This window comes from Typha angustifolia, chromosome 14 (assembly GCF_048772165.1).
Source record: "Typha angustifolia cultivar Huaian chromosome 14, ASM4877216v1, whole genome shotgun sequence".
NCBI lineage: Eukaryota > Viridiplantae > Streptophyta > Magnoliopsida > Poales > Typhaceae > Typha > Typha angustifolia.
In genome coordinates this window covers 3,142,295-3,158,329 of record NC_133252.1, presented here as the reverse complement: position 1 = coordinate 3,158,329, position 16,035 = coordinate 3,142,295, and the positions used below count along the sequence as shown (strand labels likewise).

General features: G+C 36.7%; 2 protein-coding genes across 3 annotated transcripts; one reads left to right on the top strand and one right to left on the bottom strand.

The window, feature by feature from the left end:
• The first annotated feature begins 7,708 nt into the window (after window positions 1-7,708).
• On the top strand, window positions 7,709-11,287 carry LOC140775568 (tRNA (guanine(26)-N(2))-dimethyltransferase). Its single transcript, XM_073118947.1, has 6 exons — window positions 7,709-8,205; window positions 8,917-9,117; window positions 9,198-9,297; window positions 10,340-10,543; window positions 10,636-10,698; window positions 10,929-11,287. Exons 1-6 carry the CDS (start codon window positions 7,709-7,711, stop codon window positions 11,034-11,036), a joined length of 1,173 nt encoding a protein of 390 aa, XP_072975048.1. The 3' UTR covers window positions 11,037-11,287.
• A 1,378-nt stretch (window positions 11,288-12,665) lies between these two features.
• Window positions 12,666-15,647, bottom strand: LOC140775569 (superoxide dismutase [Mn], mitochondrial-like). 2 transcript variants are annotated; one of them, XM_073118949.1, is made up of 7 exons: window positions 15,268-15,647; window positions 14,636-14,682; window positions 14,405-14,530; window positions 14,246-14,302; window positions 13,636-13,713; window positions 13,060-13,165; window positions 12,666-12,836 (listed from the first exon to the last, which is right to left on the bottom strand). In XM_073118949.1, the coding sequence occupies exons 1-6, from the start codon at window positions 15,593-15,595 to the stop codon at window positions 13,073-13,075; spliced, it is 729 nt and encodes a 242-aa protein (XP_072975050.1). In that variant the 5' UTR covers window positions 15,596-15,647; the 3' UTR covers window positions 12,666-12,836; window positions 13,060-13,072. The 2 variants fall into 2 exon arrangements, with proteins under 2 accessions (XP_072975050.1, XP_072975049.1); XM_073118948.1 differs by lacking the exon at window positions 12,666-12,836 and having other exon boundaries at window positions 12,928-13,165.
• Between the last annotated feature and the right edge of the window lie 388 nt (window positions 15,648-16,035).

Genomic DNA, 16,035 nt, shown 5'->3' with positions numbered 1-16,035 from the left:
GGATTCTCCGTAAGCAAATCCTCATAAATCCACTAGGATATATACTGCTTGACTTATTTCTCAAAGTAAAATATATAGTGGTATAATATACTTTACTACTTTCCTTTTATAGGACCTCCCCGAAAGCCTATCATTGGCAACTCCCCTCTTGTCCTTTTACGGGACTTTGGACAGCAAAAGTATGGCCAAAGTGCATTCTGACAGGTAACCTCCTCCTCCTCTAATTCTCCTTTACAAAAGAAAAGAAAGAAAGAAAGAAACTCTAACGGCCAAGACGGATGAAATTACTAGAATGCCCATCGTAGAGGCGCTCGCATTTACTAACCAAATCCTCGGCCTTAATGGCAAGGGGGGGAGGACCAGTGAGTCCGACGAGGAAGATCTTCCTCGTGGCTGCAATGCCCGTCGCAGCCGTTTCAAACTGGCCCCCGTCAGTGGGGTTCCGCCACGTGTCCCCAGAGCCTTGTCGAACTCGTGGACCTCGAGGTGGACCGTAACGGCAGTTTCGGCTCCGGACCCACATGGGCGTCCCGGTTGGTTTTGTCCCTTTCGGCGTGACGTGGGGTCCACTGTGTCGGGAGAGCGGTGTTTTGCTGTTCCGTGCCGAGTGGGGGATCGGGAGAGGGGTATTCAGGGAAAGTGGGAGCGTCTGGGGTACTTTTTGGGTAGGTACGAGGCGGAGAAACGTACGACTGACTGCGGCGCGTGTAGGCCGTCGTGTCATTCCGACCGTACTCTCGGTTTAGTCGTCTAAAGTACCTTCCGCCAACCACATGACGTCAGATGACGTGGACAAAGTACCTCGCACCTATTTTTTCTGTCTGAATAAAAAATATTTGACTTTTTTTCATTTTCACTTTCTGAATAAAAAAACATTCGCCTTTTGGTCGGTCACATCAGGTCGTACGAGTTTACCAAGGCCTGTCTGCAATCCAGCAGCACGAACGTGCTCTTTGATGGTGGCTGAGAATGATGTTGATGTATAATATTCTCTACTTATATATGAAATTTTAATCTCCAAATCAACAAAATGTTCTGAAACTATTTTGTCGAGTACTAAGTTTTTTTAATCTATCAAGTAGTTAAATTTTAATTTTTATTTTATATAATAGAAGTACTAAGCATGTTTTGATTATAAAGAAAAAAAAAAGTTTGGTTTGGATTATAAAGTAGTCTTTCAATATATAGTCTACACCGGTGGGCAAATTCTCTTAAAAGATATATTATATTGTTAAAAATTGGTTCAAATTCAGTTTCAGTAAAAATTCAGCAGGTATCAGCATTTCTGTGCTGCGTGTTCGAACGGGCCCTAGAGGGCGTTCGAACTCGGGCTCCAGATAGAGAGCAATCTATGATGCAGCGAGCCAACCCGAGAGCAGACTTTCTGTAAGCGTTCGAACGGCCCTAGTCGCGTTTGAACGCAGACCAACTCGAGAGCAGCTGTTTCTGTAGGCGTTCGAATGGACTCTTCCTACGTTCGAACGCCCCTTGAGTTCTGTTGTATTGACATAGGGCGTTCGAACATGACACTAAAAATCCCATAATCAGAATTTGACTATAAATACTAAAGTGGGTTTTTAGGGTTGGTAGTTGGAAGAACATTAATGAGGGTTGAGCCACCATTGTATTGAGAGTGATTAGAGTTGTTAAACTATTTGTAAGTGAGAGATTTGCATAGTAAAGAAGATTGCTCCGTCCGTGAACGTAGGCATATCGCCGAACCACGTAAATCTTGTCTCTCTCTCTATTATCTCCATTGTTGTTATTGTTGGTATTTGCTTACATTAGGGTATTAATCCGTGATTAGAACTTGCTTAGGGCTTTTCTATCACCATTAACATCTCTTTGGAATTTGTCCAAGCATTGCATTTGTTTCTCTTTCACTATTCCCATTTGGGCTACTTGAGGGTAAAGATCTTGCTTCTGCTCCCTTCACCCACTTGGGTCTTTTGTACAACATATATGAACTCAAACCATATGAGTCCCATATACTAAATATCATTCCTAACATTTATCTGAAAGTTCAAAACCTGGTAGGCCAACTGCTCAGTCTATCAAGTAGTTAAAAATTGATTTTTACTATGGTAAGAAATATTGACATGATCTGATAATCCAAGCTTTAAATAGATTTAGTTTAATGTAATTGAGTTTGGATAATAAACAAGTTAAATCGTCTAACCCAATTGTTAACTAAGTCAGTTCGGGTTTAAGTCACTATCTCACATAACCCGACATGACCTGTTTAATAAGGTCAAATCAGCTTTGTTAGGTTTGTTTGTACTATACGATTTTAAATTTTTTCACATAAATTTTTTTGTATTTGTAATCGTCTTTTCACGCTTTATTTACCGCATATTATTATCAATAGCGTGTGATAAATCTTATTTACTATGACGTTTTTGATGTTTTTCAATCAATATAAGAACATACTTAAGTATTCACGTAAGTTTTAATTTGTTCAAACCCGCTAATTATTTACCCGTGATGTATATACATCTAAATAACTTACCTCACCGTATGTTAATTTATTCCAATTCACAAATCCTAAGTCCTTTCTCTCTTTTTTTTTTTTTAATGTGCTAGGGTTACACGGTGCTTCCAAGTTTTTTTCTTTTGGCTAGATGGCAACATATTTTGTTCAAGTTCTTCTTACTGAGGAAATTGACATTCTTTCCATATGCACGATAAAATGAAAGACACATTTCTTTTTATAGGAAGTTAATGTGGAAACAATTAACATATTGAAATTATACCAACCTAAGCAAATAATCACTTTAAGATTTTTTACGTGAAATACCCAAATTGAAAAGAACCATGGAGTCTTGTCTTAGCAAACTTTTCTACCACATTTAGGAAAAATAAATCTTCTATATATTACACTAGAGACAAGCATCCTTGAGTAACAATCTCGCCATTTGGTAGAATACCAAAGAGTAAAAGATAACTTAAAGAAGTGTATGAACATTGGGATCGAAATCCTCTTGCAAGGTAGCAAGATCTCATCCAATGGTTCATTCTTCTTTTTCTACCCACTTAACACCTCTAGATAGGGGTGAAAATGGGTCGGATTAACTTCGACCCGACCCACTATTCGACCCGACTCGGATCGGATTCAGATAAAAAAATTCTATCCGACTCGGATTCGGATTCGGATACGGATAGAATTTTTGAAAAAAAAATTCGGATACGGATTCGGATACGGGTCGGATAAATTTTTCGGATTCGGATACGGATATCGGATATCCGTTTACCCGCATATTTTTTTAAATGATTTACAGTTTTTAGTTTGCTTATTTAAATAGTAAGTATTAATATTATTACTAATAATACGTTATATATTATTTATATAGATTAATTTCTCTAATTTTATATATTTGACATACAAAAAAAAATTTTGTTGTAAAACTCTTAATAATTTTGTATTAATTATATTTAAATAAAATATTATAATTATTTTAAATTTAATTAATATCCGTTTAAGATCCGATCCTTTATCCGAAAATTATCCGTATCCGTTTAGTTAGGATATGGTTTTAAATTTTGCTATCCGTCTAATATCCGTATCCGAATCCGTATCCGAACTAAAAATACGGATCCGGATATGGGTTGAGCACTATCCGATCCGTATCCGATCCGTTTTCACCCCTACCTCTAGAACAAGACATCGATAAGACCTTTCATTCGAGTTCCTTAGTAGTGTGGCAACATGACAACGTGACCTTCTAACTTCCAAGTTCATTTTCAGCAAGAGGGCAAAACCCTTTCCTCTTGACCTCACTCTCATTCTCACTCGCAAATGCTAATACATTGAGTCTTCATATTCTAGGTAAGATTTAGACTTGTATCCACACTTGATTAATATATCGATAAAAATAGCTACAAGGCATCTAGGTTTTATAAGGGTTAAATATATACCATTATGTACTTATGCCCAAAATTACTTTACCTTCGTATACTTTAAATTTTTTTTAAACAAATCCTTATATTTATGATTAAAGTAATTCATTAGTTTTCATGTAGCGTTTTAAGATAATGCTACAAAATAACCAAAATAGCTATGACATAGTTAAATTTGATGGAAAAACTAACTGTCTTATTTTAGTCATAATTAATTTAAGATTTTTTAAAGTATAGTAGGATAAAGTGATTTTAGTTATAAGTACAGAACGATAAAATATATCTAACTCATTAACATCGGCAAAATAAGCTCACGTCGTGTGTCAAGATTTTAAATGTGAAATCTTACCTCTCATTTATTTATTAAAGAATAAAAGTCTTAGCTCTCCAGCTAAGAAGTAAGAGTTGATGATGAATTAAGCATTTATGCTAGAGTTAGCTAATTATATCTTATTTTTTTATATGAGAATTGACTCAGTTGTCTAATTTAATAATGTGCTCTTGAAATTAAAAAAGAAAAGGATAAAAAATCGTAACCGCAGTGAGGCGAGTCGATTCGAGTCCGCTGCTCATCTGTCTCTCTTTCTCGGCCACACCGCGAGATCAAAGGATCCCTCGTCGCACGTCGTCTTCCTTGTTCTAGATCGCGTTCGATGTCCTCGATTTCGATAATTCTATTGCTCATAGATCCGTCTACATAGTTCGGAAGAGCAAGGTGGGCAGCAATATGATGGGGTGAGAACTCACAGCGGAACCCTAGCTTCCTCTTTACTTACCCCCATTTGATGCGCTTCGACTCCAATCGCAGACAAGATCCCTGCGGTATGATCTTAATTGCAAGGTACAATTGTTAATTTTCTTTTTTTAGCTGTCTCATGTGCTTTTGACTTCGTTCCCGTCTCTGTTTCCATTATAATTTCCTTCTTGACCTGGTACTTTTAGTTCAATTTACTAGTCGTGCGCAAGTATTGATTCGAACACACAAACCTAATCAGTAATTGGTGCAGATATCTATAGATTGCAATCTCTCTTCTATATTTCTTTTGATTTAGTGTTGTGAATTAGAAATCTTGGTGAAGGTAATGATGAAAGCTCTGAAAGATACGAAAATGTTTGGTCCCTAATCTTAAAGCATAGTCTAGTAATTATTGGAAGGTAGGAACTGAAGAGGAAATAAATGGTAAAGAAAATATTTGCTTTGGAGGAAGTGGATGCATTATTTATGAGGATCAAAAGAATTACCGTTCAATAATATGAATGAATTGTTGATGGGTTATACAACAAAGAGACATGTTAATCACCTATTGAAATGTTGATCTAGATGACTAGATGCTATAACATATGTCAGAACTTGGAGAGTTTTAGGTCAAAGGTGATTCAGATTCTTAGAAATGAAATGGAGGATGCAGTCAAATTTAACGGGCACTTGATTGATGTTTGAGAGTGCTTGGTTTACCAGCTTATTCTTTAAAGCAAGTAGCTTGGTTACCAACTAATTACCAAGGAGATTAGTCAAGTTTTCCATATAATACCATGTCAGATTGAAGAAAATGTCTAGACATATAGTCTGTGCTATATGGAGTATATATATTTTGCTGATCTACTTGAGATCACTTGAAGTTTGATCCAACCTGTTAGCTCACAAACTTTGGTAAAAGCTTAAGTTGTTAGAGAACGATGTATTTTATATTCTAACATCTCCTCACTTCTGAGCTGAAATATTTCAATTAGCCTAAAGAATATATTTAATTTGACTATGTATAATTTTATATTTTTCAGGCTCAGATACCATATTAACTTACCAACCATTTTAAAAGCTTAAGTTGTTAGAAAAAAATAATTTTTATAATTTATATTCCAATTCAACAATGTACATGTTACTCTTATAAAAATGACATTCAAATTTTAAACTTAATAATTTCCCCATGTACTTTTCTTAATTGGGCTTTTTAATCAGAGTATAGTTGATGATATTTTATCATTACTGCAAAAAGCTAGTCAAATGGAAATATAGTTGCCAGATAAATAAAATACTTACCTGGCTTAGACTTTAGACATGCTGCTCCTCCATGGCATCTAATGAAACCATATTTTGAAATTTCACTTCTTTTTTTCCAAGATTGTTTTGCACATGGAATTCCAATTAGTAGAAACATAGTAAAAGGCAAATCATTTTTAGTGTACTGTTGTATAAGTACTCAGAAGATTCTGGCATTATCATGCCTGCCTTATTGTAGGTAGGTTCTGCTATTTTGATAATTTTGTCTGTAAGAATGCAGATCTTTTCTGTATGTTTATTCTTGCGATTTATTTCTTCATGATTAACTTATTTATGATACGGTTACTTATATTTGTTTGCATTAGAACATTAGGACATAATATTCTTAGCATTCATGTCAATGCTGGGCTTGTTAATCCTAGATCATGAGTTATTATTTCCATTCAGAAGTGTAAATCTCAAACAATAATATGCTTTGCAGGTTTGAGGGAGAGCGCGTTAATCCTTGCAGGGTTGAATGATCTTTTTCTAGTTGACAGGTTGATAAATTGATCAAAAACCTTGAATACCCAGATCTATCCTTCACCTGAGTCTTATGAGGTACAGCCTTTGTTTAATAGAAATGAAAATTCTCTACTAGACCTTCCATCTGACAGAAGATTTTACTAGTCGAATGAAATTGTAACAAAGTGAGAGAACTCCTTCAAGCATTTAGAATGCCATGGATGGAGCCTCCCTATCTATGATTTCGTCCAAATAAACACCAAATTCGTTACCTACCGAATACATGAAACCATATCGATGCCCTGTAGTCCGGCCCGTCACAAATTTAAATGGGATTACATTATAATTGATCTTGTCAGATGATAATTCTTTTTGTAAATAAGTACTCTCTATGGAGTCACTAATGGATAATAGAAAAGCAAGAAAATTGCAGTAGTATGTAGTTCTCGCCAAACATATTATCTTAGCTTTTGTTAATTGGAATTTTTTATATATATATGTTTTCTTCATTGTTTAGGAAATATAAGATCGCTCATGCCAAAAAGTTTAATTATTGTTGAGACACTTTTTTGCAATATAATAATGATTGATTCTTTCTACCAAAATATCTAGCAAGTAGCAACTGGTTGTGAAAAATATGGGTCTCTATTCTTAATTGGGTGACGAGATATTCCAGTGCTGTAGCTATTAAGCAAGCCCGACGGCTTACAGTACTATCGCCTACTTCTTCTTCTTTTTTTCCTTTCAAAATTATAGGATTCAATTACGTATTTTTCAAAAATATTAAATTATAATATCGCGGGGCATTAGCCCAAAGAAAATATTGATTATTAATAATAGCAAGATTAAGTTCTTGGAAATGGACTGTGCCACATAATTTATATAGAAGGTGCGAATAAAAGTTGTATCTTATTATTAATAAAATTTAGGGGGTTTTAGTGTAAATGTCCCTAATATTTCATCTACATTTTCTACAATATCATATTTCTTTTTTAAAAACTCTATGTTGACGGTTGATTGCTTATACAGAAAATATGGAATTTTTGGTGGAATTTTCGAGAAATAATTTTCAATTTAAAAATATTTCTTTCTTGATAGCTGAATGGATAATCTGAATACGTTTCTTTGAGGTCCTCTTTCTCTTTCGTCTCCACAATGACCGCTCTCTTCACTTTCAAAACCCTATCACCTCTTCCTCTCTCGCCCCACCTCCCAAACCCTAGCCCTAACACTAACCCTCCCCCTCCCCCTCCAAGAACCAGTAGTAGTAGCCACCAACGTCGGCGCACATTATTCGTAACATGCTCGATGGAGGTGGAGCGAGGCGTTGCGTTCGACACCGGCGACTCCTTCTTCCGCCGGGAGAGCGCGGCAGGCCGAGACCTCGGAGTTCTCGCCGCCGCGGTCCACCGCCACCGCCGCCCCTCCTCGTCGGGCCTCCGCGTTCTCGACGCCATGTGCGGCTGCGGCGTCCGCTCCCTCCGGTACCTGTCGCATGGCGTCGCGGACTTCGTCTGGGCGAACGACGCCTTCGAGGGAAACAACTCCCTCATCCTCGCCAACCTCTCCGGAGAGCCACGTTTCGATGCGTCGGGAGAGAGGAGGTGGGTTGTTACTCATCTTGACGCGAATAGGGTTCTCGCCGAGTGCTATCTCCGTAGGAATTTCTTTGATTTGGTGGATGTGGACTCTTTCGGGAGCCATTCCGTGTTCTTGAGATCAGCGATCGCGGCGGCTAAGATTGGAGGATTGCTTTATGTTACGTCGACGGATGGGAGGTCTTCAGGAGGGCATCGGCCTACCTGGTGAGCGTGAAGTTTTATTTGGTCACGTTATTTGCTATATTTGGATTAAATGCATTTCTTGCTTTAGTCTTTTGATGAAATAGTGAGGTACCATGTATTTGTTCTCAAATCTTAAAACCAGCGGAAAATGCAAATGGGTTATGTTCTTGACTTCTAAGTGCAAGATAAACTTGAATTATAACCTAAGTGGGCTTGATTTGAATTGCTGTTCCATTTTATGGCATGTTTGACTGTGGGAAAACATTGTTGATCGTTTGAAATAGTTCATGATATCAAGAGTGGAAAAAGGAAAATAGAAATGGAGCTAGATGTACTTGGGAATGATAGATTATATCCTTCTCATTCTTCTGTTATTTTCTTTGTTAAGCATGTGTGTCTTTAGGGTTATTTGGTGTGTATCTGGAGCTTGGGGTTGGGGGGTTAATTCTGATGATATTACATCAATTCAGTTTTGGTCTTTAATCTTCTCAATGGAAAGGTTGGTGCAATATGCATGCTTTGCCAATACAGAGACAACTAGTAGGAAACTGCTGAGCGGCACCTCTTCCAAATGTTTTTAAGTTCATCACGTCCTTAGTCTTTTTATTTGTACCGTTTTTGTGCATTCCTTTATGTGCTTGAAAATATACTGACTTTGTGTACCACAGATGGGTTGCTAATTTAGTAAGTGTGTTTCTATCATCGTGTATGTAACTTCTTCTTCCCTTCTAGTTCTTTAGCTTCATATGGAGCATATGTTCGACCAATGCCATATTCGAATGAGGTTGGTTTGCGAATGCTTATAGGTGGTGTCTTGCGGGAAGCAGCTGCTTTAGGTTTTCACATATCACCACTTTTCTCATACTACTCATATCATGGACCTATATTCAGAGTGATGCTACAGGTGGATTACGGAAAGGATCATGATGTCAGGTGATACCTCATAAGCTGGTTGTTTATTGTCATAATCAATTATACCAACATAACATCATATTTCTTTCTGATCTTTGCAGCCGTTATGGCTTCATAAGCTATTGCAGCATATGTGGACACTCTCAAACTTATTCCTGGGATGAACTCGGGCAGGTTTCCTGCCCTTGTAGAAACGGAGAGGTATATATGCATATACTTTTATGAATGATTACATCTTGGCCTTTAAACTATTGTCCATTTTATCATAGACTTCTTTGACTAAAAGAAAACTTCAGTTATCCGTTAGATTTTTTCGTTAAAAAATTTCATAAGTGTTAGGCAATCAATTTTAGGCTCTTTAGAGACCATTTGACTCTTTTTTTAAAGGAAAGTTGAGAGTAAGATGAGCTTTTAATGTTTTTATTTTAACACCATCAGGAGGGTGAGAGGCTTTTCATAGTTCTAAAGATGAGACAGTGCACGTGGAAATAGACAACAGATCAGAGGCCATAGTGTGATAATCCCTAAGTAGTTTATCAGAATTATCAGTATATTTGATCAACTTGAATAGTTGGATGTGACATGAAATCATTAAACTGTGTGATTGTCTCTGTTAGTGCTGGTATCTACTGGCAATTTCATTCCTTCACTATTTGCAGATAATCTTTTAAATCCCTCTTCATAAATTCTGAACTCCATTCTATCCCAGCCAAAAGCAGCACACTTTCTTTTATGTTAGATTTCTTGTCAGCATCTGCCAAAAAAGGATCACTTGTACTCACTTCTAACCACACCTAGCTCATAGTGTCATGCAGGGCCTAGATGTCGTAAAGAGGTTGCTGATTATGTTTGTACAATGGACTATTTTCTTTTCCCTCTGTAAAGACTTCCACAACTTAGTGCAATCAAATAATCGATATTCTCAACATTAAATCTCCTATTGTTGAGAATTCTATATTGAGAAGAACTTACTCCTCTTGTTAATTGAAGAGAATCAAATTGCAAAAGTGTTTGAATTATAAAGTGCAAATTTGAAAAATCTATCATGGGGATTGATTACTTTATTTTGTTCTCTTCAACAGAATGTGGTTGTAACTGTACTCTGCAATTTATTAAGTTTGCAGAACCGTGTGTCATAATAAAACATAAATAAAACATTTGAAGTAACTATAGGTTCAAATCATCAGATTGTCAGTTGATTTAGCATAGATAACCTTCAATTCCTGACTATTTTTTCATGCAGGTTTCTAGCTCTGTAAGTGTCTCAGGTCCTCTCTGGATTGGTCCTCTTCATGATCCTGCATTTGTAGCTGAAATGCTACAGTTAGCTGAGGAATGGGGATGGGCACACACTGACAGGAAAGATGTTGATTTAGAGAAGCTTCTAAATAGAATGATCGATGAAAGTGACCCTCAATTGCCTCCTGGATACATCAAAATTGATGAGGTCCTACTAAGCATCATTTTTGTTTTGCCCTTTCCATTGATTTTTGTACCTCCATGCTCTTCTATCAATATATGTTATATTCCTATTTGCAGATTGCTAGCAGAGCAAAACTGAATTCTCCGGCCATCAGCATCATTATTGATACCTTGCGAAAGGTAATCATCCTCTCCATCTAGATTCACCTTTTTAATGCATTGCAGAGTATTTTTCACTGCCCGTACATTTAAATAATCAGTAAGATATGGCAAGGTATGATTCTGTCATGCAAAACTAGCCCATACATGCATCCATTTAGATTGAATTTTACAATGAGTCCTCTGTATCAATTTCCCTAGTTGCCAATGAAAAGAAATAACCATGCGGAATTGTTCGAAATTGTTTGCAGGAAGGGTATGCTGCTTGCAGGTCCCATATTGAATCCAATGCTATCAAGACAAATTGCCCGATGGCTACCTGCATTCAGATTGCTTTGAGATATGGACATTGGAGATGACAATTCAGGAACTTGGATGGCGGGACCATCAAAAGTAGATGGGATTGTGGAGTTGTGCTGTACGAACACGTACAGAACTGAAAGCTCACTCTAGCGCGGCTTCTTCATAAGGTAAGCCACCCCTCTATCCTATCCTTCATAGACAATTGAAGCGAAACGGCAGTGGCTTAGCCAAAAAAGCAGATTTTAATCTAGCACACATGAGCAGTCCTTATACTATAGTCCATTTTTTTTTTAAATTTTAATCAAGTCATTTATATAGATGGTGTGGGGTTCGTAATTGGTTGGTATGCATGCCTCTTCAAGAACGACCAAACTTAGATCCGGTTTGTCTCCATTTATAGAAAGAAATGTGAAGGCCGCCAACTTCCGCTCAAAGCTATTATTTTGGTTTCCCTAGAATTTATATTTTTCTTGGATGCATTAAACTATTAAATTTAGAACAAATAATATATATTTTGTTAAATGTTATCTTATTATTATATGTGGTTAAAAATGCATTACTTCCAAATACTTTTAGGTTCCCTTTTAGAACTGTGCCAATTCTAAAAGAAGTATTTAATTTTTAATAGTAAAAAGGGAGATATAATATCAACTTTAATATATAAAGTTGACATTAAAGTAATAAAAAAATGTAAAAATATCCTTGATATTAGATGTATAGACTGGTAATAAGCTTTGTTTGATTTGAGTTCAGAGGGATCCGTCAACTTGGCCAAAACCCGTAGCCAACCCCTAGCCAAGTTAATAACAACTTTTATCTTTTTTAACTAAATTCACTCTAACAAATAAAAAACAAAATAAAATAAAATTTCTAATATAAATTCAAATTGATTTAAATATTACTGTCGATATAACTTAAATTTATTAATTTTATGTCTTGTTAGCGTTTTTCCTCCTCTTTCCCTCCCCTCTTTAAAAACGTACATCGCGCACAAAAAACAAAAAAAAAAAAAACTTCTGGAAAATTTGTCCGTACGCACTAGTGGAAAAGTTAAAAATTTATCATTTAATGTAATTTACTAATAGGTTTTATATGGGTCTAAAATGACCTGACTTTGTAATTGTATTTGTATGATATGCACTCATATTTTCTTAAAAATATACATATTTTTATTTCAGATCAAAGTAATAATTATACCCTTTTCATCGTCTCGTCCATTTTAAATCTCTCCAAAAAAATTTTAAAATGCTTGCAACCTTGCGGGATTTTAAAACTATAATCACTCACTTTTTAAAAATATATAAAAAGGTATTAAAAGAATAGTCTTACTACCTTCCAGCAAGCCTTAATTCTTATTGGGAGGGTTAGAAAGGCAATTAAGTCAGATTCCATATTTTGAAGAGTGAGACTAAAAAGCCTCTTTGTCTGTGGCCTTCAACTGTGGATGATATTAATACACTAACTCATAATTATTAAAATTATAAAATTACTCACTTATAAAGATGCCAATGGAACTGTTGATTGATTGACAAATTAAGGTATCTTAAAATACAGGTGTACTTGATTAAGATAACGTTGCGATCTACTAGAACTTTTGGCATCCAATTATAAGGGGGCGGTACATTTTATAACCGTGATAACTTAACTTATAAAATTATTTAATTTAAAAAAGAAAGAGGGAATAGTGATCCAGACAGAAGAGGATACCATCATACCACGCAAAATCAGAGGAATTTGAGATAAGCACACAAACCCCTCAATTATTTCTGAGCGACACGTGGAGTCTGCTTGTTGCCTTTCCATTATTAGTGACTCGTGCAGGCTGTCAGGCTGGTCGGTTCGAGAACAGCCGGAATCTGTCAAAGACGTACACCACTTGGCATAGAAAATGGCATAGGAAAGGTGAAAAGCAAGCAGTAGAAGAACAAATTATACGAAACAGAGATGGGGGCTGAAACTTCTACGGGCTTCGTTATTAGATACATTAAAACAAGCAAAGCATCCGTGCTCGGAAAGGCCTCATTATTTATTAGATACAGAAAGTTCCCTTACAAAACTACATGAAGAGAGACAACTCACATTAGATGGCACGTCACGCAGTCTCATTCGCATACACTTCGCCGGCGTATTTCCAATTCATAACCTTCCATATGTTCTTCAGGTAGTCTGGTTTTACATTCTTGTACTACAGAAACCAGGAATTCAATAACAATTAAAAAGAAAAGGGAAAAACAGAACAAAGAGAGCACGTAGAAGATAATTCAAAGAACATATTTTCAATTTGCAACGAGAACGTTAAGATAAGTGCAACTACGTTTCATTAAGTGAATTGGCTCAGAATTTACCAATCTTCCAGTGGCACATAGACAGTTCTATATAGAATATAAGCAAAGGAAAAGCATCATATATCGAAAGATAAGTCTAACATCAATTTCTTCTACAGATATTGTTCTATGATTGTTGCTCCATTTGAACTACGAAATCCAGTACTGACTGTTGGGTTCCCTAAACAACAGTCAGTACTGATTTATTATCCAATAATTTGAACTAAACAAGTGAATAATTCTTTTGTGGAGAGAGAAATAGAATTGATAAACCCAACTCACAGAATAAATATAGATGAAGTTTCAACTTTCAAATGGCAACATAATTTACCTGAAGGTAGTATGCGTGCTCCCATACATCTATACCGAGCAAAGGAACCAAGTTTGCACCTTTCGTCACCAGAGGATCCTGGGGGAAGTATTAGCCAGACATTTCATGTATTTGATTACAGCTTGTTGTCAAGTACAAAATATATGGATGTATGGATGTATGGATGTATGGATGTATGTGTATTCAATGTTGCACAGGCACAGAGTTCGAGTGACTAGAAAAGACAACTACTAGAGAAATAATGCACATATACTTTATTGGTGTTCAAGATCAAAACCAATAAAGGTACTGCATGAGTTCAAATCATGTTATGCCATCTATGACTCATATCCTAAAAATTAAAATCTCTACCATTTAAGTTAATGGGGCATATTAAAATATCTCAAGCACAGGGGAGTAAAAAAGAATGTTCAAATATAAAATATAAAAGATACTATAAAAGGCTAGTTAACAAGTATAAAATGGATGGATTTTAAACTCATTTAACATACTCAGCAGCATAAATAAAATAAAGTGACAAGAAATACTAAATTGTTCACATTTAGAATACAATAAACAAATAATAAATTGGTTCGAAAAGAAATCTTGTTCAAATAAATATATCAAGAACCTGATTAGCAGTAGTTTCAACTTTCAGTTTCTTCATCTCCTTGTCAAAAGCTAACCACTGTTCCAAGCGTAGGAAAGCATTCGTGAGACATGCGCCAAAATAAAGATTAGATATAAATTTGGAACCAGAAGGGCATTGTAGTTGGCCTGACAAACTCACCACCCATCCAGATCCTTGAAGAGCAGCACCTTCTGCATTCATTTTCTGGATAAGAACCTCCAATGAACCAAAATCCTCATCGATTGCCCAACCTAGTGAAGCATGTGGTGGCTCACCCCCACCCTCCTGTAAAATTAGGCTCGCTCTGGTAGATTATTTCATAATTGCCTGCCCAAAATGATGATAATCCAACAAAATAAGGAAATTGCAAAAGTATTAGGTGAAGCTTACACTGATGGGGCTGAGATTTTTCCAGAAGATTGAGTGGTTGACATGTCCTGAGGTAATATATCATGTTAGCTACTTGGATCAGAGAAAGACCTATCAGACATCAAGAGATGCCCAATTCCGAATCCTTTGAGCAATGCTAAGAACTACAAATGCAATAGGCAAGAACGACCATATCAAATGATCATTTTGCTTAAACAACCTCTGATGAAAGCTGCTCGATTGAAAATTTTTGTTAGAACTCCGAATCTCGAAAAACCCCACAAAATTAAGGAGATATCGATCGATTCAACAATCAGCAAAACTCGATGAATTTAATCAAACGACTCCATATACATTTCTCCTCCAAACTTCGAAATCGAATTACCAAGAAATCAATCGAGGTCATATGATTAATAAACGCACAAACCCTCACCGTTAAACTTGGCAGAATTCGCTTTAATCAAACAAGATTTGGTGATTCTCCAAAATCTTGCAACTCTTACAGGAAAGAAATATCAATCAACAGGCATCCATCAGAAAACTCTAGAAACACAATAAGACAACTCCATACATGATCAAACAGAAAAATCCCCAATCCAAAATCCAAGATGCTAGAAACCAATAAACAACAAGAATGTTATAAGCCCACGAACCTCCACCGTTAAACTTGATGGCGCTCTGGAGTTGCACGACTTTGGGGGTATCCCCCTTGGCCATGGCGGCGTCGAGCTGCTCGAGGGCCTTGTTGTAGTTGGTGATGTAGGTATGGTGGTGCTTCTGGTGGTGGAGCGTCATGATCTCCCCACTAATGACCGGCTCCAGCGCTCCGTAGTCATAGGGAAGATCCGGAAGCGTGAAGGTGACGAGGCCACGGCCATGACGGAGCCCTAGATTGCCGGAGGAAGAAGGTTGACGAAGCCCTAGGACTAGGGTTTGGGTTAGGGTTAGGGTCTTCTTGGAAGAGAGGGTTCGAAAAGCCATGGCCGACCGGGTCGAGAAGAGGAGGCGGAATGCTACCCACTCTAGGAACAGCAAAGCCGTCAGTGTTTTATAGGGCGGCAGAACAGAGCGTAGCAGATCGTTTGCAGATCCAGTAGCAGAAATTTGCTACCATCCAGGCTTAAGAGCCAATCATCAGCTGCCAAGTAAATATCGTCATTTTCATGCAATATGGGATGTAGTCTGTAGCCTGTAGGTGATTCCGTGCCGTCCATGAAGTCGCTAATTTTGTACATAAACTCGAGATTAACTAGGTTTAAACAAGATTTACCTCGTAAACTGAGAGGTCCATATAACTTTGGTATATTTATATTCAATAACTTCATTGCTGCATAATATATTGTCCAATAATAAATCACTACACCTCAAAGGTATAAAAGCTCAACTTATCAGTAGGCGAAACGCAACTGCTGGAAATATTA